General features: G+C 40.7%; 1 protein-coding gene across 4 annotated transcripts in view; it reads right to left on the bottom strand.

The window, feature by feature from the left end:
• Positions 1-16594, bottom strand: part of Scaf11 (SR-related CTD associated factor 11) — a 42594-nt gene extending 26000 nt beyond the window's left edge. For 2 of the 4 annotated variants that reach the window (XM_050128634.1, XM_050128642.1), the window contains exons 1-3: positions 16413-16593; positions 2452-2533; positions 278-435 (exon numbers count right to left, since the gene is read on the bottom strand). In XM_050128634.1, the coding sequence (XP_049984591.1) occupies positions 278-435; positions 2452-2512 (219 nt within the window). In that variant the 5' untranslated portion in view covers positions 2513-2533; positions 16413-16593. Of the gene's footprint in view, positions 1-277; positions 436-2451; positions 2534-16412 lie in introns of those variants that run through there. The other 2 variants (XM_050128651.1, XM_050128658.1) reach the window with 2 other exon arrangements.
• Between the last annotated feature and the right edge of the window lie 3929 nt (positions 16595-20523).

Here is a 20523-nt window from a genome sequence, read left to right as displayed (position 1 = left end):
GCAGGTGCAATACCCTAAAAGTCAGAAAGCTGTTTGGCCTGCTCTTCTTGTAAGGTTTTCTTCAAAGTATAAGTACAAATTCTTTAATTATATAAAAGAATAAAAACGCTAAGTAAAAAACAATTAGAAGGAAATATGCAGACAGAAATTGAACAGACAGGGAAATGTGACTATAGTAGTGGGAAAATACCTTAATATGAAAAATTCATGAAAGGCAGTAGCAACTCTTTAAGTGAAATAAAACTATAACAGGAAATTAAATGCAATAATTTATTACCTCTGCCCACTTAAGAATACAGGTCAGACAGAAGACATGATTACAACTTTCTGGAAAACCAACTTCCTTTCCTAACAAGCAACTAAGACATATTGGACATCTGTCCGCTCCACTGTATAAAAGGCCAGAGGTACCAGCATTATTTCTGTTTTCTTCATCTGTAAAGAAAAAGAAAAAGGTCATGTTTTCAAAAGCCCCAAAACCAATGACTTATGTTGAATAAGCAATATGGTTGCCTGTATCCTCAAAAGGTAGCCCTCCTACTCTGCAATTAGATCTTAGATAAATGACAAATATACTCTTTAAATTCAATAACACCAACTATTACTTTCTTTTGTGCACTGTGTGTGTATGTTTATGGAAGGAGTATGGAGAGTTTAGGAAATTTAACAAAGACCTTGTATATACCAAGCACATGCCCTACCACTTAGCTAAATTCTCAATCAACTTTCTTATATCAGTGACGAAATGGGGGCATAAATGAACAATTATTTAATTTTAAAGTATTATTTACCTGATTCAAATGTAAAAATGATTAACAGTAGCAAACCTACCCATACACCCATCCACTTCTGTCAAATCCAAAAATAACTCTAAGTTTCTTTTGGTACTCCATTGTTTTTTAATGCACAAAAAAGAAATTCCTTCCTCGCCCTCCCACAATTAAATCAGGGTTTCTTGGACTGGTAATGGTAGCACAGGCCTTTAATCCCAGTACTTGGAGGCAGTGGTAGGGAATTTTGAATTTAAGGCCAGCCTGGGTCTACAGAGTGAGTCTCAGGACAGCCAGGACTACACAGAGAAAGCCTGCCTCAAAAAACATTTTTTAAAAAGTGCTTCTCAATAGGTAGGCTGGCTTCAAACTCCCGATACTCCTATCTCAGGCTCCCAGGTACTAGGATCGCAGGGTTAAGTGAACAAGCTAGTGTAAACCCTAAAATATATTCTTCCATATTTCTTTTCTTTCTTCACACAGACACCAGAATATTATACATACTAATCTGCTTCTTAAAATAATTTATTAATGAACATTTCACTTGTTTTCAACCATTAGCTATGACAAAGAATGAGAATCATGGAGCCCAGAACTCCATGCATGAAGCATGTACTCTACCAATGAGCTTATATCGTAACACAATCATCTAACATTTCAAAAAGTGTATCTACAGAGCAATTCTTAAAAACTGGAATTACTGGGTTAACATGTACATTTATAACACAGGAATAGATATACCAAATCTATCTCTGTGAGACTGTACCAATTTAAACTCCTAACAGTAATCAACTTAAAAGCATATATACTGGGCCATAAGCAAGCAGTAGGTACTGTACAATACATACAATTCAATACAACCTGGAGCCCCCCCAGACGGGAATACACTAATCTGAAAAAGAGATCAGGCTGGAGGAGCGGAAGGACTTCCTGCAACAGATCAGTATTAAGCCAAGACACTCAAATGGAGCTCACATGGTTCCAGTATGAGTCTAGGATGAAGGAATACAAACTCTATAAAGAATATCTGAACTGGGCATTTAGGGTTTCAGATTAAACATCAATATAAACACACATAATAATAGGCACACACATAATAACAGACACACAATGTAGGCGAAATACCCATACACATAAAGTAAACAAATAAAAAAGATTAACTTTAGAAGATAAGAAAACACTGATGCTTTTAAAACTTTAAAAAGAAAGACTAGCCAGATAGCTCACTCAGTAATGTGCTTGCCAATTCCCAGAAAACACATTTTAAAAGTTGGCCAAGTAACACATGTTTGTAATTCCAGTGCTAAGGAGGCAGAGACAGGCCAACTGCTGGGGCTTTTGCTGGCCAACCAACTTGAAAAGTACCAGGCCACTAAGAAACCCTGTCTCCAAAAGAAAAAAGAGTGAGGAGTACCTGAGGAATAACACGCCAAACACCCAAGACTGTCCTTGGGCCTCCACACACAAATGTGTACACATACACAGACACACTTAACCCAAATCAAGGAAAAAAAAATACAGCCAGCAGTTAAACTAAAAATGCTCAATCAATGAAACCAAGAAAAGTGTATAATTCTTACAACTATAAAAACAAGACAATAATACTTTAGAAATCTTAATTTTAAAGCCTAGTGACACTATTTGACTTTCAACACACAGGCTTTATAAACAACAAAGTTACCTTCCGCATCTTCACACTCCTGATCACCCACATTCTGGTTATACAAAGATTTCTTCTTCATCTCTATTTGTGAAGGAGTCTCCTATAGAATAGTCACAAGAGAATGTTTATGTTTGCCATCTCCCAACCACATCAAAAGTTTCCGAATGGAAAGAAATCATTGCACACATAAAAGAATAAGCCAAATCAGTCAGTCTATGGACAACCCAGTATTCTTATTAAAACTATTTATCTATTATTATGGGGGGAGGGGTTATAGTTCATATGCGATGTCAGAGGACAACTGTGCAGAAAGCTGTTTTCTCCTTCCACCTTTTAAGTGGGTTCTGGGGATTGAACTCAAAGACTAACAGGTTGTGCTGCAAGTACCTTTTAAAGCCATGTCGCCTACTCAAAATCCAGTTACTCTTTCATAGTACTTACATCAAGAGCTGCTTAACTGGCAAGATCTAGAAACACCTTGGAAACAAATTTCTAGATATAACTAGGTTAAAATGGGAAGATCACCCTAAATAAATGGGAATGTGCAGCACGCTCTGGACTACATAAAAAGGAGAAAACTGGCTAACCACCAGAATGTACAGATCTCTGCTTCATGGTCAGACTGAACAATCTGATCAATGTGATCACCCAGCAACCTGCTCCTGCCACTTGACTTTCCCCACCATGTGGTATTTATCCCCTTGAATTCTCAGACAAAACAAACCCTTTCTTCAGTTTCTTCTTGTCAGGTATTTTGTCACAAACACAAGAAAAGTAACCAACACAAAAAGTTTTATATAACTATTAGTTATCAAGGGTTAGATAATAAATTCTCTAACACAGACCTAAGTATAGTGTCTTATATATGGAAAAAAATCAACTTAAAATGGAATTATCTGGTAAACTGATGTTGTATGTGGAACTTATGATATTCAGGAAACAGCAAAATAGGGGGAGATAAAATAGGTTCACAGAAAATCTGTACAAAAAATCGCTACATGGCATCTATAACCACACACAACTTTCTGTACTATCAACATTCCAAACTAGAATAATTTTTGTCAAAAATCAATTAATCTTACTTAATACGGTATTATCACTCAAACCCATAGTTTCTACTTAGAGTACACTCTTGGTGTTGTACACCCCATAGGTTTTGACAAATGTAAGACATCTATTAACCATTTACAGCTGTGGTGACTGAATAGGGTTCACTGCCCTATAATTCACCTGTGTTCTACCTATTTACTCCTTCCTACTCCAAATCCCTGACAACTATTGGTCTTTTTAACTATGCGCATAGTACTGCCTTTGCTAGAACATTATCTGGTTAGAATCACAGCTTATATCCTTTTCAAACTATTTCTTTTAGTAATACATGCATTAAGGGTCCCTCTTTATTTTTCTCAGCATATATTAACTGCATAAAACAATTGAGTTTCATTGCAGCATTTTCTTATATATGCCTATTTCATACCATAATCGTGGTATTCTGCCTCGGATCTTCCCACTAATCCTATTATCTTCCCTAATAGTCCCTTCTGATTTTATATATCCCCTCACCTTTTCTAAATCCCCATGAGTGAAAACATGTGATACCTGTCTCAATTTGCATTTTCTCACATAATTTCCAGTTTCATTACTTTTCCTGAAAAATGCTGTAATTTCATTTTTCTTAACATCACTAACTTAAATGACAAAGTCAAACCTAAAATTATTTTTAAATCACTACTTCCATAAATGCTTATATGTCACCTGAAGAGAAACACTGTATATATAGGAAAGAATTTACATTTAGCAGATTAAACTTTATGTCTATTAGAGACAAAGATCACTAAGATATTATTTTATAACCAAACACTACCACAAAACTGTAGGAGCACTCAAGAAGAGCACTCAACCCTCAAAACTGGCAAGCAAAAAAACCAAGAGAAAAAGGTACTGTGGGCGGCAGTATAGAAATAGAAGATTTCGTGATTTTGTTATTGTTGTTAAATCCTTCTCTTTTAACCAAAAAAGGACAATGATCAATTAAATGGTAATTCCTCCCAAACCACCAACCTTAATACAAACAAACAAAGAACAGGGCACAGAAAATAAATCTGTCTTATTTTGCTTGTGCTACAAAATACTTAACTTGTGTTCTCCTTAAATAACTACAACTTATTTCTCACAGTGCTGTACTGACAGGTTTGTATTTAGTAAAGGTCCAGTTCCTGTTTCTAAGATGGTGCCTTATTGTAGTGGCCTCACATGTCGTAACAGACAGATGGGCAAAATGGCCGGGCTGGTCACCCCTCAAGCCATTTAATAAGTGACTAATCCTATCCAAAAGATCACATGGCCTAACCACCCCTCAGAGCTTCACCTGTTAACATGACTGCACTAGGAATTTGAGACTCAACGTGAAAGGGACACGTATGATGTGTGAAGGGGACACATTCAAACTACAACAAAACTCCCAGAGTTCAAGAGTAAAACGAAAGAAAACATGATCAAATAGACTTGACTACTATAAGGAATGAGAACAGACTCTTCCATCTACAATAAAAGGGAACAAGAAAATGTTCAAAATGTTGTTTATGAATTGATTATACTTTATTCTTTTTAAGCAAAACTTTTAAATCTTTGAGTTTTAACTCCAGAACCAGTCTCTTTTTAAACAAATACTGTTATTTTTTGAAAGGTTTCTTGACACATGATCACCTTATTTGCAGCTATCTCTTACATATTGATACATATTGCTACAATGAATAAACTATAAAAAGTCATTTTACATCATAAATAACATTTCCACTTCTTTACTAGTACTGTTTACAATGTGAATCCCTTAAACTCCTCTTCCTAGTTATTCCAAAATACATGTATTTTATGATGCTTATTAAATAAATGTGTCCTTAAACCAGTATTTCACATTCCTTAAATATGTATTTGACAATTGTACTCCTATGAAATAGTTACTCTAACCCAGATATTCATATAAACTTTTAAAAAGACCCACTTAATACATTAGTACCAGGCATGTATAGATACTAAATTGTTCTACTCAGTATAGTCTTCTAAAGAAAAATGTTACACTCAAGTATCTATGATCTGGATTTCTGTGTAGCTGCTACTTCCTAATAGGTGATAAACTGTCTCACTGACCTCCCTTAGTACCCTGTCAAGAAGGCATCTCCATTTTACATGAAATAAGTAACTAACAGAGCAGATCAGATGCTGCTATGAGCTAAATAAATTTCTTGTGTTAATTAAGTACCCAGCTCAGGTATTTTATAGTACCAGGAAACAGACTAATCAACACCCAACCCAACATTTCAGAATAACAGCTTCTACAGCACTTAAGTATCTTATTAAACTACTATTTTGCATAAGTACTTTAATATAATAATAATAGCTAACTCTATCGCTTGTCCCATTCCCTTAGGTTTGTTTTGTTGACTTTCAAACCCTCTTAGTCTAAGAGTAATTTTAACTGCATCAAAACATTACTGTTCCACCAAATTGTGGCATACCACAATTATTTTGAACCCTCAAAACACAACATGAAAAACTAAATCAATAGTGGAGAGATATCAGCCACTGGACGAGGATGCAGCTAGGAGGTAGAGTACTAGCCTAAAACGGAGGGAGCAAAGAGGGGAGAAAATGGAAAAGAAAACAGTTTGCAGTATCTGATGCAGAAAAATATTTTAATTTAAAAAAGTCAAGTTTAGTGAATCTTGTCTATAATCTCAGCACTGGGAGGCTGAAGTGGAAGGATCACCAATTCAAGGCCAACAAAGACTGGGGAAGAGGGAAGGATGGTAATGGGGAGTTGTCTTGTGTTCTGATTTGGGAAGCATGCTACAGGTCTAATACCGTCCAACATACATTAAGCCTCTCCCCTAGCCCTGGCTCAAGGATTTACAAATTAACAAAACTATAGAATATATAATATATAACACAAATAAACAAATAAATAAATCCTTTAATCCCAGATCTAGGAGACAGAGACAGATGGATCTCTGTGAATTCAAGGCCACCCTGCGCTACACAGTTCCTCGTGTTGTGCTGACCCCCAAACATAAAATTATTGTTACTACTTCATAACCATAATTTTGCTGCCGTTATGAATTTTAGTGTAAATATCTGATATGCAGGATATCTGACCCTGTGAAAGGGTCATTCAACAATGCCAAAGGTTCACAACCCACAGGTTGAGAATCAGTGTGCTAGAAAAAAACATAAGCAAAACACTTCAAGACAGGAGTGGGCAAGGATTGTTCTGAAAGGACCTACAATAGCACTGGAAATAATCCCACAATGTGATAAACAGGATCATAAGAAAGTAGGAAGTATCTGCACAACAAAAGAAACAATCACTGAAATGAAAAGAATGCTTCCAGAAATGGGAGGGAAATCAATGCCAACTACATGGATTTAACATTTAAACACCAAAACATCCAAATCATCCAATTATCTAATGAACTAAATAAACAGTTCAAAAAAAAAGTGACCAACAAATGCTTGCAAAAATTTGTTTGCCATCCTTGTCAGTTAAGAATATTCAGGAAACAAAGGACAACACTAGCTAAGATTTTAAAAAAGCACAACCCGGGGGCTGGTGAGATGGCTCAGTGGTTAAGAGCACTGATTGCTCCTCCAGAGGTCCCGGGTTCAATTCCCAGCACCCACACGGCAGCTCGCAGCTGTCTGTAGCTCCAGTTCAAGAGAATCTGACATCATTATACCAATGCGCATGAAATAAAGGCAAATAAAGTTTTTTTTTTAAAAAAAAAAGCACAACTCTTACTCATTGATGCTATGAATGTAAACATTTACAGCCATTATGGAATTTTGCATGAAGATCATCAAAAATAGAAACACCCCCCAAAAAATAAATAAAAATTAAAAAAAAAAAAAAAACAGGTCTTGAAAAGAGCAGAGTTACCACTACCCTATAACCCAATACCACTCTCAACTATACTCCTAAGTCAACATGCCAAAGAGATACTTACTGGTCCATGTTTACAGCTATTCTACTCACATTAGTGAAGAATAGAACAAGCAATGATGTCCATCAACATAACAACTGAAAAATTATAGTACATATACACAGTGGAATTTTATGCAGTCAGTCATTAACAAAATTGAAATGACAATTGAAGGAAAATGGATACAACTGAAAATCATTATGTTAAGTGATATAAATTAGTCTTGGACACACAGTGTTTTCTTCCATACATGGAACGTAAATGAGTGTGTGTGTACACATGTGTGTTCACAGGTCATCAAAATAGAAAGGGAATCAAGAGATAGAAAGATCTCAAGAAAGCAGGAAACAAGGTAATAGATGAAATTAAAAAACGAAAGGGAAAACTAGAAGGAAACCAGTAGGAGAGAGAAACGGGAAGTAGTGAGAAAACAGGAGCAAGTGAGCAGACAGACACACAATAAAACTTAGCATTTTGTATTCAACCTTAAAAAAATAAAAAATTCCAAGCCCAACAACAAATAAAAGAGAATGTGCCCTATCAAGTTTAAAAACATTTCTATCATCCCAAAAGAGAAACTACTCCCTCTCAAGATGTTCATCAGCTTAACAGCTTCCTAGTGTTCCTCTTCCCTAGCCACATCCCCTAGAAAAAGTCATCACTGTGTTCCTTCTCTCATCTCCCCACTTATCCATCTGTCTCAAACAAGGGAAAAGGAGAGGACCTTAGACTGTCCTCTAACAGGCCTCCCTCCCTCCTGTGCTCCCATACACACACACACACACACACACACAGAGAGAGAGAGAGAGAGAGAGAGAGAGAGAGAGAGAGAGAGAGAGAGAGAACAGAAACAGGTAAAGACATAAAAACAGAGAATTGAATTATATCTCCCTAAGAAACTCACTTTATGTGCAAAGACAAAGAAAGTATAAGTGTCTTTTGCCATAAAATAGGGAAAACATGCCACACAAATAATACTCAAAAAAGCTGGGGTAGCTTGTTAATATGAAATGCATTTTTAAACTTACTTTAAAGCTTAGTTATATTGGCTTCCCCAACAGTTAATTTTACTACTTCTGTGGCAGTTTTAGGATTTTTTTAAAATGTATATGGCTGTTCTGCCCATGTAAGTCTGTGGATCATGTGCCTGGTACCCACAAAGATCAAAAGGTAGCAGCCCTGGAACTGTAGTTATAGCTGGTTGAGCCACCATATGAATGCTTAGAATTGAACCCAGGTCTTCTGAAAAAGCAGCCACCAGAAGTTCTTGCCCTCTGTTATCAGTTTTGAAGCAATAAAGACGAGTACTGTTTCATGTACCACATTCACGTATGTCACTGTAAGTAAATGTTCTTAGAGAAATACAGTGCACTGCACTGAAGTCGCCCTACCTGAAAAGTTCTTTCACAATAAGGACTCAAGAAAATGAGTCCTTACAATTTTTCTTTATGTTATTAACATTTACTCTCCATTACAATACCGGCTTTATAAAATCATTTTACAGATTATCAGCCATATATAACAGTGCCACAACTGTATTTACAACAAAATACCATATATAATTTATAAATTTCATTGCTCTGGGAATCATATAACTTTTTCTCTCATACAATACATTGGAATATAAAGACAATGTAGATTAAGATACGGTACCCTTTTTTGACATGGAGTTAGAGAAACACAATACAGAAAATAACAAAACTGCATATACAAGTACCAAGTGTGAGATACAGTTAAGGAGTTTCTAAGAAATTCAGATGGGAGTAACCACTGACTTTAATAAGAGTAAAGGAGGGCTAGAGAGATGGCTCAGTGGTTAAGAGCATTGCCTGCTCTTCCAAAGGTCCTGAGTTCAATTCCCAGCAACCACATGGTGGCTCACAAAAATCTATAATAAGGTCTAGTGCACTCTTCTGGCCTGCAGACATACACACAGACAGAATATTGTATACATAATAAATAAATAAATATTTTTTTAGAGGAGTAAAGGAAAAGTATTCTAACACATTTTCAGAAATAATTCAATCAGATGTGCTTAAGGAAGCAGTAGGTATAGGTGAGAGGGGGGGGATGGAAAGTACTAGTTTTGAGATTAACACAGCAGCAAGCAAGGGAAAACAAACTACAGAAAACTAGTTAGAGAAGGAAAGAACACTGGGTGACAGAAGAGCATCTGATTAAGATGATGCTTGGCAAAGATATGGACCATGATCTATCGTAGACCTAACTAACCCTCACAAAAATCAACAAACCAGCAGCAAGTCTGTTCAATGCAGTATGCCTACGGTTTTATCATGCAAAGAGCCTCTTACATTAGAAGCTCACTGCAAACATAAAAATACCAACACTAATCATTGAAACACTGTGTTAAGGCAGTGAGTGGTTCTCAACCTTCCAAATGCTGAGACCCTTTAATACAGTTAAAATTATTTCATAGTTACTTCATAATTGTAATTTTGCTACTGTTATAATTATATTGCAAATATCTGATATGCAGGATATCTGGTGTGCAAGCCCCAAAGGGACTGTGATCCACAGCTTGAGAACCACTGCCTGAAGGGATAAGGAGAAGTCTTTAAGTGTTAAAAGTCCCTGCCTTACAAGCACAAAGACCTGAGTGATTCTCAGATTTGTGTGTCAAGTGAGTTTATTATATTAAGCAAGAACTGTTAGGTGGCTGCGGCACAGGCCTTTAATCCCTGCATTTGGAAGGCAGAGGCAGGCAATCTCCAAGTTCGAGGCCAGCCTGGTCTACAGAGTAAGTTCAAGGGCAGTCAGGGCTACACAGCAAGACCCTGTCTCAAAACAACAACAACAAAAAACACACACACACACAATAATAACATAACGGAAAGTCCTTGTTCCTGTATTTGTTTGAGATGATTAATAGAATGCATCTGCAACTGAATCTCAAGTAGTTCTGAGGGGAAATGTTTACAGTAGATTTACAAATCTTCTGAAAGTTTACATTTTAAATAATTCATTTAACTTTATTTTGTGTGCATAGGTGTCAAGGTTTCAGATCCCCTAGAACTGGAGTTACAGATAGTTGTGAGCTGCCATGTGGGTGCTGGGAATTGAAGCCGGGTCCTCCAGAAGAGCAGTCAGTGCTCATAACTGCTGAGCCATCTCTCCAGCCCTCAAAGTTTGCAATTTTTAAGTAACTTACAAAACTTACATCATCTAAAAGTGGTATGCAATCAAAGCAGTACTTTGGAACGCTGTTTCTCAACCTATCAGTCATAACCTCTTTAGGGGGCAGAAACCCTTTTACAGGGTCAAATATCAGATATTCTGCCTATCAAACATTTTCATTACAATTCACAACAGTAGCAAAATTATAGTTGTGAAGTGTTGCACAATTTCTAATTGGTCTTAATAATAAAAACCCAGAGTCAGATATTAAGGGGTAAAAGCTGAAAGATCAGAGAAGCAGAGCAGCCAGCCACTAGAGTTCTTACCACTACAAAATCCTTAGAACCAAGGGGACAAGAACCTGTCTCTACTGACTCCTCAGACTGAATGTCCTCTCTACAGAACCTCAGACTGGATCCTGAGCTCCTGTCTCCTCCCACTTCATATTTCTCTCTCCTCACAGCCAAATCACTTCCTGTCTCCACCTCCCTAGTGCTGGGATTGAGGGTCTGAGCCATCATAGCTCTTGGCTGTTTCTCTTTTAGACTGATTCAATCTCAGGGTGGCCTTGAACTCACAGAGATCCGACTGCAAGTCTCCTGAGTGCTGGAATTAAAAGTGTGTGCCACCACTGCCTCGCCTCTATGCTATGGCTAACTAGTATGGCTCTGCACTTTAAGGTTCAGGCAAGCTCTATCTGTTAAAAGCACAAAGAAAATATCACACAGTGAAGTAGCAATGAAGATGATGCTATGGTTAGGAGTCACCACAACATGAGAAACTGTACTGTATTAAAGGACTGCAGCATTAGGAAGATTGAGAACCACTGCTCAAGAGTGAACGTTTTCACATGTTTTTTTTATTCTGACACTAGAGATTAAAAAAAAAAAAAAAACTTGTACCTGTTAAGCAAGTGCTCTACAACTAAACTAAATCACCAATACTATTTTCAATAACTTCTCATCTATAACCACTATACTCATCAGTTCCCCAATTACACTGGCCAGATTTCTTATTGCTATCAGCTACTATAGTAGGCAATGGAGATACATGGTATTTGCATCACAGAAACGTCTACTGGATGGCAATGGTCTACAGGTGGGAAGGACAACTGATAATAATGACTATTTATAGCCCAACATTAGATGGTCCTTCATACAGATATGAAGCAGATACTCTAATATATTCAATCTCTCTAGAAACTCAAAAATAATTTCTATATTAGACTAATACATCTAATATTACAAAGCTACTGAATAGAATTTATGCAATATCTACAATTAAAAGGTGAAATATCTACAGTAACCTAACGGTAATTATTTGATTAACATCAGGTGTCTTCTCTACTGTGGATAACTTCTTAAACTGATTTCAGTTCTGTTAGAATTAGTAGAGCAATTACACAAACACCAATTAGAAAATAAACTTCAATTCCTACCTGCTCATTAAGCCATTGAGTTTTGTACTGCTATAGGGAACAAAAACAAAAGTGACTTTTAACCAGCTCCCATCCACATTTGACCTTACTGACTACACTCCCCTTGAGACTTCTCTGTGGCTTCTGTAACAACACACTCAACTCCTGCTTCTCTGACCTTCAGTGCTCTTTGGAAGCTCACATTCTTCCAGTAAATTTGTTAAGGCCACTGTGTTTCCATTCTAGGGCATCTCTCTTTTCTTCCTAGTTATTCCCACCCCTAGACAATTTCATGCATATCTATTGTTTCAATTATCTATTCAAGGTTTTTCATCTCCCCAGACTACTGCTAAAAGCCTCCAGATTCATCTTCCCATTTTCACTACTGCTGCCTCTCCTTCCATTCAAGACACATCATCAGAATGGCAGTCCTATCTACCCTTCTGAACTACCAAAAATACAGCAAATACAACCTCTAAAGGAACATTTTTTTAAAGACAAAAAGACAGTTACATCACTTTGCTTTTATTCAAGGGTTTCTATATTGAAAAGTGACAGAGTCAAGGCCACAAACTGTCACTTTTCTTTTTAAAAGGACTCCTGGGCTAGAGGGAAGGCATTTGTTGTTCAATAATGAGGACCAGAGTTCAGATCCCAGCACCTATGGCAAGTGGCTCACAAACACTTGTAACAACAGTTTTGGCCTAAGCAGACACCCACAAGAACAGACACTCAGATACACATACATGTGTGCACATATAATAAGTAATAACAAAAACATGGACTCTATCTGAACGTGGTTTATACACACAAATGTAAATAATTTACTAAACTTTAAAAACCATAATACTAGTTTTACTAGTTACAACAAAAATCATATGAATCCTCTAAATATCATTTACCTACTATAATGCTGCACACTGTTCAAATTTTTAGGAATAAAACAGTGACAAAATGACAAACTCTGGGCCAGTGAGATGATTCAGCAGATAAAGGCACTTGATGCTAAAGACTGGTGATTTGAGTTTGATCCCTAAGGTCCAAAATAAGAGAGAAGTCACTTTCTCAAGTTGTCCTCTGAACTTCATTCACGGGCTGTATTTGCAGCTGTGTATACACATGCAATATAAGTAAATATAATACAATAAGGATTAAGATAAACTCTGTTCTCATAGAAGCTGCATTAGACTAAAAAAAAACCCACAAAAGTCTTGTTAGTAAATTAACAATTGTATGTGAGAAAGTGATAAAATGCCACGGGGAAAACTGACATAAACTATATTGGGAAACATGGGGAGAAGGGAGGGGATGCTGATTCATATGGAAGAGTTAGAGAATACCTCAGCAGCATTGGAGAAATGGGTTTGGAGAAAATGTAACGAGATGAAGTCAGACAAGAGACTCGAGAAACTTAAGAGTTACGAGAAGGCCACGGTGAGAACTACAGATTCTACTAGGACGAAGAAAAAAGCCTTTTGAGAAGGTAAGTAACACAATCTAATAATACAAATGGCTCATTCTGGCTGCTCAATGTTAAAGACTGTGGGCTCTCAAAGATAAGCAAGCTGTGTTATTGTTTTAGGAAGTTATTTTCCAAGCAAGAGATGTTGGTATTTCTAAAAAATTCTCACTGAAATTTTATTGTGCCATAATGTAAAAAGAAAAAAAAAAAAGAAAAGAAGCAGGGCAGTGGTGGCAGAGGCCAACCTGGTCTACAAGAGCTAGTTCCAGGACAGGGTTCAAAGTTACAGAGAAACCCTGTCTCGAAAAAAAAACAAAGAAAAGAAAGACACAATTCAAATGAAATTCTTAGGAATAAAATTCAAGTGATACCGGATCTATTTTTTCCAGCGTACTTATTACTATTGTGCTGGGGCGGAGGGGACCACAGCACACACACTGACAACAGAGAACAGCTTCCATACTGACTGTTTTAACTCTCAGCTCTAGGGTTTCCTACAAACAGTCACCACTGCTCAGACACAAAGTAAAAAATTGGAGGTAGGCAGTGGTGGTGCATGCTTTAATCCCAACACTCGGGAAGCAGAGGCAGGTGGATCTCTGTTGAACTAGAGGTCAGGCTGGTCTCCAAAGTGAGTTCCAGGACAAGCACCATAAATACACACAGAAACCTTGTCTTGGGGGGAGAGGGTAGATTTTGGTTTGGCGACCAAAAAGATGGCTAAGCAGTTAACAATACTTGCTGCTCTTCTAGAGAACCAGAATTCAGTTCCCAATACCCACATCTGGTGGTTCACAACTGGAGATCCTACACCTTCTTCTGGCCTCCATGGATATAGAAAAATAAAGAATTAAAAAAAAAAAAAAAGATCTAGGCTTTAAAACTAGTACAACTGTAATCCCAGCACTTGGGAGGCAGAGGCAGGAAGACCACAAGTTCAAGGCCATGAACTTTACCTGATTTTCAGCAAAGTAAGGCAGAAGCAATTTACATCACTGAAAGACAGGAGCAGAAGTTCGGGTGGACAGTGTACAAGACTTTTTAACTAGCTTTATTACCTGAACACACACCCCCTAAGTGTGGTTTTACAGCTCTCTTGCACTGAAGCACCTACAACGCACAGTGCTCCAGGCTGATGCGTGGTTTCCACTATACTTCATTACTAAAGGTGTGGGACGCAGCAGCAGCAGCAGCAGCACAATAGGTGAACCTTATCCCTATCTGGCTAATAGGACGAGTTTTCATGAAAACTGCCTGGAAGCCAACCAGTGCTCCAAGTATGATGAGAAAACTGAGTACCCCTGATAGGAGGCCTATAACCACATGAAGGAATTCCAGGAAGAAAATTCTTCTTAAAGTTTCTCTATAACACGTTTTTAAGGAACATAATTTTACATTTTCTTCTTTTGCATTTTTCTCCTCTGTTATATTGAAGAATGTCTTTTCAGACTGAGTATATTTACAGAAGAGCAGCGTTCAAGTTTTACCCAACTGAAAACTTAAAATGTACTTCAATTTGAAAGGCAAAGTCCACTATAGTGAAAGTGAATGACTGTTTACTTATTTACAAACACCGACAAACAAAAACACTAATGCTAAAGTGAAGCTACAGGAAGAACCGTTGATCTTTGAAAACATGACTGCATAAACAAAAGGCAGATGAGTTCATATTATCTTTGATAGTCTAGTATACCACGAATCCAAAGATACTTTCAAAATTTCGTTTCCCCAGTCTGATAAGGTTAAATTAACAATAACTTTTTCCTTCAGGTTTTAATAGCAAAACAGTGAAATGGTCAGGCCAAGTACCAAAGCAGGATAGAAACGACTTGGTCTGCAGAGGCAGGATTACAGTTAGAATTTTACTGCCAGTATACTACAAAGACCAAGAACCTACTACCTTCAGTGTTTTGCTGCTGTGGCAAACAGCCATGCACGAGTTATCGTTTCCTTGAAAACGAGAAAAATACACGTACTAATTGCCTTTCCCAAAATTCAGAGAAAACTGCCCAAACTGGAGGAGCTTCTATTCGTCAAGGCATACTAAAAACTTCATCAGTTTTGCCTACATGCCTTAGGTCATACTAGCCTAAGGACGGTGGCCAATGTAATCCAAAATGAATGAAAAAAGCTGTGATCAGACATCCTAAGAACGGCATTTTACACAGTACAACTAATGTGTAAAACTTACATTATGCATTGTTTACTACATCACACACGAAGACGGCTAACTATATACTAATGTAAATACGGCATTGTATATATTGACACATGGACATCTTAACTCGCCATTTCAATCTGGGAATGTTTTCATCAATCACAACCAGGTGTCTTTTCAATTAAATTTTCAGAATAACGTGCAGACGACCTGGCACAAAATCCCTAAGTCTAAAGTGGGGTGAGCGATTACTTTAGTTTTGATCTCTCGGCCGGGGAGTCCATCGGCAGCCCGGGCAGCGGGTTTAAAAACGAGGCGGGGTGGAGGTGGGGGAGGTGGGAGGCGGCAGCTGAGGGCATCTGAGGGAAAGGCCGAGTGAGCCGAGGCGCCGGCTCTTCCTCAGTCAGGCGCTGGGGAGGTCACAGCGCAGTGAAGTTTGGTTTCACTAGCGGGCTGGGAGGCTCGGCGATCGACGCGCACTCCGGGGTAAAGCGGCCAGCCTGGGAGCGCCCGGAAGCCCGGCCGACACGTTTCCACTGGGGGTGGGGGAGCGGCTGCGGCCCTGGCCTGGAGCCCCTTCCTGGCTCCGCCGAGGCCCGGCAGCCCGCGCCTAGGCCCCGCGCACGCACGGGACCTCCACCCCGCGCGGCCGCCGGCGCTGCCCGGGGCCGCGGCTCCAACTTTGCTCGCAGCGCCAGGCGCCGCCCGAGCCGCGCGCGAACCCCAAACTTTGCCCGCCCTCCCGCCGCCCGGCCCGCGCCCCAGCCCGCCCGCCGGCCGCGCTGCGCCCCAGCCCTGTCCGTCTTCTCCCCGGGCCGGCCCCGTGTTTACCTCAGGCCGAGGTCCAGGCGTCGCTCCGGCGGCCGCGCCAGCGCAGGAGGCCAGCTCTCCCGTCACTCAGTCCGCCGCTAAGTTCCGCACCATGGACTCGTCCGAGCCCGCGGGTTCAGCCGGCCCGGTCGGGAGCAGGCAGCCACGAAGCCGTGGACCCGGACAGCGCCGCTCCGCGCCGCTTGCGCCACCGCCGCTCCCCTCCCCCGCCGTGTCGGGCGGCCTCCCTCCCCCTCTCCCTCCCTCTTTCGTCCCTCCCTCCCTCCCTCCCTCCGCGGGGCTCAGCCGCGCCGCCACAGGTCGGCGCGCGGTGGTGACGACGCGGGCGGACCTGCCGCACGCTGGCTGCTCGCGGGCGCCGCAGTGCTCGACCGGACCTCCAGGGGGCGCCCGGAACCTCAAGGCGACGGACCGACGTGGTGGGCGGGGCACGCCGCGCGGCCCGAGAGCGGGAGCTCCGGCAGCGGCGAGTGGCCGAGGTTTCTGGGAAACCTTCCTCTCGCCCCGCCCCCGCTGCCGCCCGGAGCGCTGCGCGCCTGCGCAGCCCGCCCGCGTTCCCGGCCGCTCTTCGTGGTGGGCTTCCCGGCCAGGTCCGCGGGGACAATAAAGATGTCTCTGAGAGCCCGCGGTCCTGGCTGCAGTAGCAGAGCTTGGGAAGAGTTCATGCGTTGTTGGCGCGGAGGCCGTATGCAGCCAGCTGTGGGGCGCACCTGCTGCGCACGTGCGCGGCGGCCCGCCAGTCCCGGGCATCCTCCCGCGTCCCGAGCTAGCGTCACCGTGGCTAGACGAGCACGGCTGGCTTTAAGCGCCTCCGCTCTAGGGTGGTGGCTTCCAGTCACTCTGCGACGTCCTGCCCTGGAGCATCCTCGTATCTTTTGTTTCACCCCGGAGGTGTTTTTTTTACAGGCTTCTCGTCGGTCGCTGGCTCTTTCGTCCCCTTCCCCACGATCTTGCCTTTTCTCGTTGTACTCTTGCTGTCCACGCGCGCTGCTGTCGCCGGGTCACCTCGACTCGGGCTGTTCCCTCCCCTCTTCGAGCCCGCGTTCTCCCAGACTGCTGCTTGCCACGTCCCCAGCTCTCTGATGGGGCGCTTCCCTAGCACCTTCATCGTGTGCTGCTTGCCTGCTCAGAGCCCGTCACGTCACACTGAAGAGTGGGATGGTGTCTCACCAAGCTCTTCACAGAGCCGAGCACCTACAAGGCACTGGGTAAAATGCTGCTGCAGGGATGCTTGAATGGCAGCCTTGTCTCTCCCAAAGTCTGCAGCTTTGCCGTGCGTTATCTTTATAGGAGGTTTGGGGATTTGATGGTGCTGCTGTATGGCGGTTTTTGAGGGAGCAATGGTCTAGGGGTGCAAAAATACTTTATTCTGATGAAACAAAACCCCTCTGAAGGACCTTTCCCCGGTAGTAGAGACAGTTAAGGCTGGTGATTAGGAGACTCTGAAAACCTGTTGAAAAGGTTACGTGACAGAATCAAATAAAAGGTCCTGTTAACCATCCAACGGCTGAAGTTTAGCCTTCCTGTGTGCAGCCAAGCTCCGGAAGCCACCCTAGAGATTCTTAGCAGTAGAGTAGCTCCTGGTGAAGATGTACAGCGCAATATCCTTTTGTATGTATTTTATATTTATGAGTTTTCTGAGGCAGAATCTCACTATCCAACCCAATCTACCCTCAAAACCCTGCTCTCCTGCTTCAACGTTATTGTTTGTGCATATGTCAAGAGAACATTTAACATTTATAGCCATCGTGTTGTGTAACAGCATCAAAAATGATTCCTCCTCCCTCACTAAAGTTGTCCTTTGACGACCTTCTCCCCATCTACGAGCGCATCTTAACAGTGTGCGCTCTAATAGGCTATCTCTTGCTCCCCAAAAGAGAGACCATGTCTATTTCTATAGATAGTATTCTCTTTACTGTGTTTACATAATAAAAATGTGTTGTTTTCTTTGTTTTCAACTCTTTAAATTTATAATAAAGAGGGTCAGAGTTTTAAATAAAGGATGGACTATTAAATGGATGTAGTTTGGCCTACTTGTTAATATTTTAAATTTAATTATAACCATAAAAAAAACAAATGAGGGCTGAGGAGATAGCTAGTTAAGTAAAGCGCTTACCATACAAGAATGAGGATCTGAGCTTGAATCCCCAGGACCCATGTAAAGCTGGGCACCATGGCAGGTGTCTGTAATTCCAGTGCTCCCACAGTGAGGTGAGGAGAGCCCTCAGACACTTGCCTGTCAACTAGCCTATTCTCAATGACAACAGACCCTGCCTGCAGATCAAGAATCAGCACCCAGTGTTGTCCTCTGACCTCCACATGTGTTCTACGGGACACATACCTTCACTCATAAGGATTTGCACACACACATTTTAGTTTATTTGTATATGTATGGGTGTTGTACCAGTATGTAGATCTGTACCACATTCTTGCAGTGCCCATGCAGGCCAAGAGAAGGTGTCAGATACCCTGTGGCTGGATTTGTAGATGTTATGAGCCACCATGTAGGTGCTAGGACTCACACCCAGGGCCCCTGGAAGAGAAATGCTAATAATTGGCCTGAGCATCCGCCTTCCAAAAGAAATTTGCTAAAAACTACAAATGGTGCACATAAAAATATCTTCATCAAAATGCACAATTGTTCTGTTGCACTTTCCAGCCAACTTACTTTCCATAGCATAACAGACACCCATAGCAGCGTCTTTGATGATGAATGTGGTCAATATATCGATCTTGACAGTTTTATCAGAAATAATAGCTATACTTTGTCTTTTATTAATAGAATGCAAAATAAAATTCACATTAAGAGAAGAAATCATAGTATAAAGACCTTGGAATAAGTGAGAAAGGGGTCACTTCAAATGCCTTTGCAGTTTTGAACAAATAACATCATGTTTTTTCCTCTTCGGTTTTTAGATAACAGAGGAAGTTTTAAATTTAACGTCCATGGCATGTTTGCATCAGTAAAATTGACAAATTCAAAGGGCATACAATTAAGACTTGTGAACAGCACATGGTCAAATATGTAATGTCCATATAAGAAATGAAGCAAATGCTACAAGGAACAGTTGTAGGAATTTTCACAAAATAATACAACTTTACTAAAGCCGTTATTCCACTCAAGAAATATGAACCACCACATACATACAGTCTTTTACACTGATCAACATAGCCAGACACAGATGGAGTCAGGGTGTGTCCCATGAGCATTCTCCATTGTGGTCAATAAAGCAAGCCCTCCAGGGCACTGGCAAAGACACAGAAATGGCTATACCCTGTGTGATACTGTTGTGGAATATTCTTTATGTTAAGATGTGTTACATCTGTTTATGCTGTGGAACATTTGTTTCATGATGCAAAGATGTGTTGCTTCCTTTAAGCTGCATTTGTCTAACCCTGTGAGGCTGTGTTACGTTGCCTGCCTAAAACACCTGATGGTCTAATAAAGAGCTGAATGGCCAATAATGAGGCAGGAGAAAAGATAGGCGGGGCTGGCAGGCAGTGTGTACATAGAAGGAGAAATCTGGAAGGAAAGGAGCAAGAGAACAAGAAAAGGAATGTGGCTAATATTATCATAAGGTGTGTTGCTTTTGTTTATGCTGCATTTGTTTAACTCTGTGAAGCCGTGTTTCTTTGCCGTGATTCTTTGCCAGAAGGTCTAACAAAGAGCTGAATGGCTAATAGCAAGGCAGGAACAAGAATAGATGGAACTGGCAGGAGACACAGGAAGAAGAGAAGCAAGAGAATAAGGAGAGGAGGATGCTAGGGGTCAGCCATCCAGCTACACAGCAAGCCACACAGGAAGAAGTAAAGAAAGGTATACAGAAATAAGAAAGATAAAAGCCCAGAGGCAAAAGATAGTCAGGATAATTTAAGAAAAACTGGCCTTAAGGACTCGAAAGTTCTATCTTAGTGGATCCAACGGTGAGAAGAGAATTGGCGGCAGCAGGGCGATCTCTCAATGGCACATGACCCCAGAATCTCCAGAGAAAGGAACAACCAGCTAGACAATTGCAAATGCAACAGCTTAGCTTTTGCCACTTGAAGCTTGACAAGCTAGTAGCTGCTGTAAGACAACCTGTGTGGTATGTAATAATAGTATTCTTGAACA

The sequence above is a fragment of the Alexandromys fortis genome, unplaced genomic scaffold (genome assembly GCF_014885135.2).
Source record: "Alexandromys fortis isolate MF-2015 unplaced genomic scaffold, M_Fortis_MF-2015_v1.1 scaffold_28, whole genome shotgun sequence".
NCBI lineage: Eukaryota > Metazoa > Chordata > Mammalia > Rodentia > Cricetidae > Alexandromys > Alexandromys fortis.
This window is presented reverse-complemented; position numbering and strand designations above follow the sequence as displayed.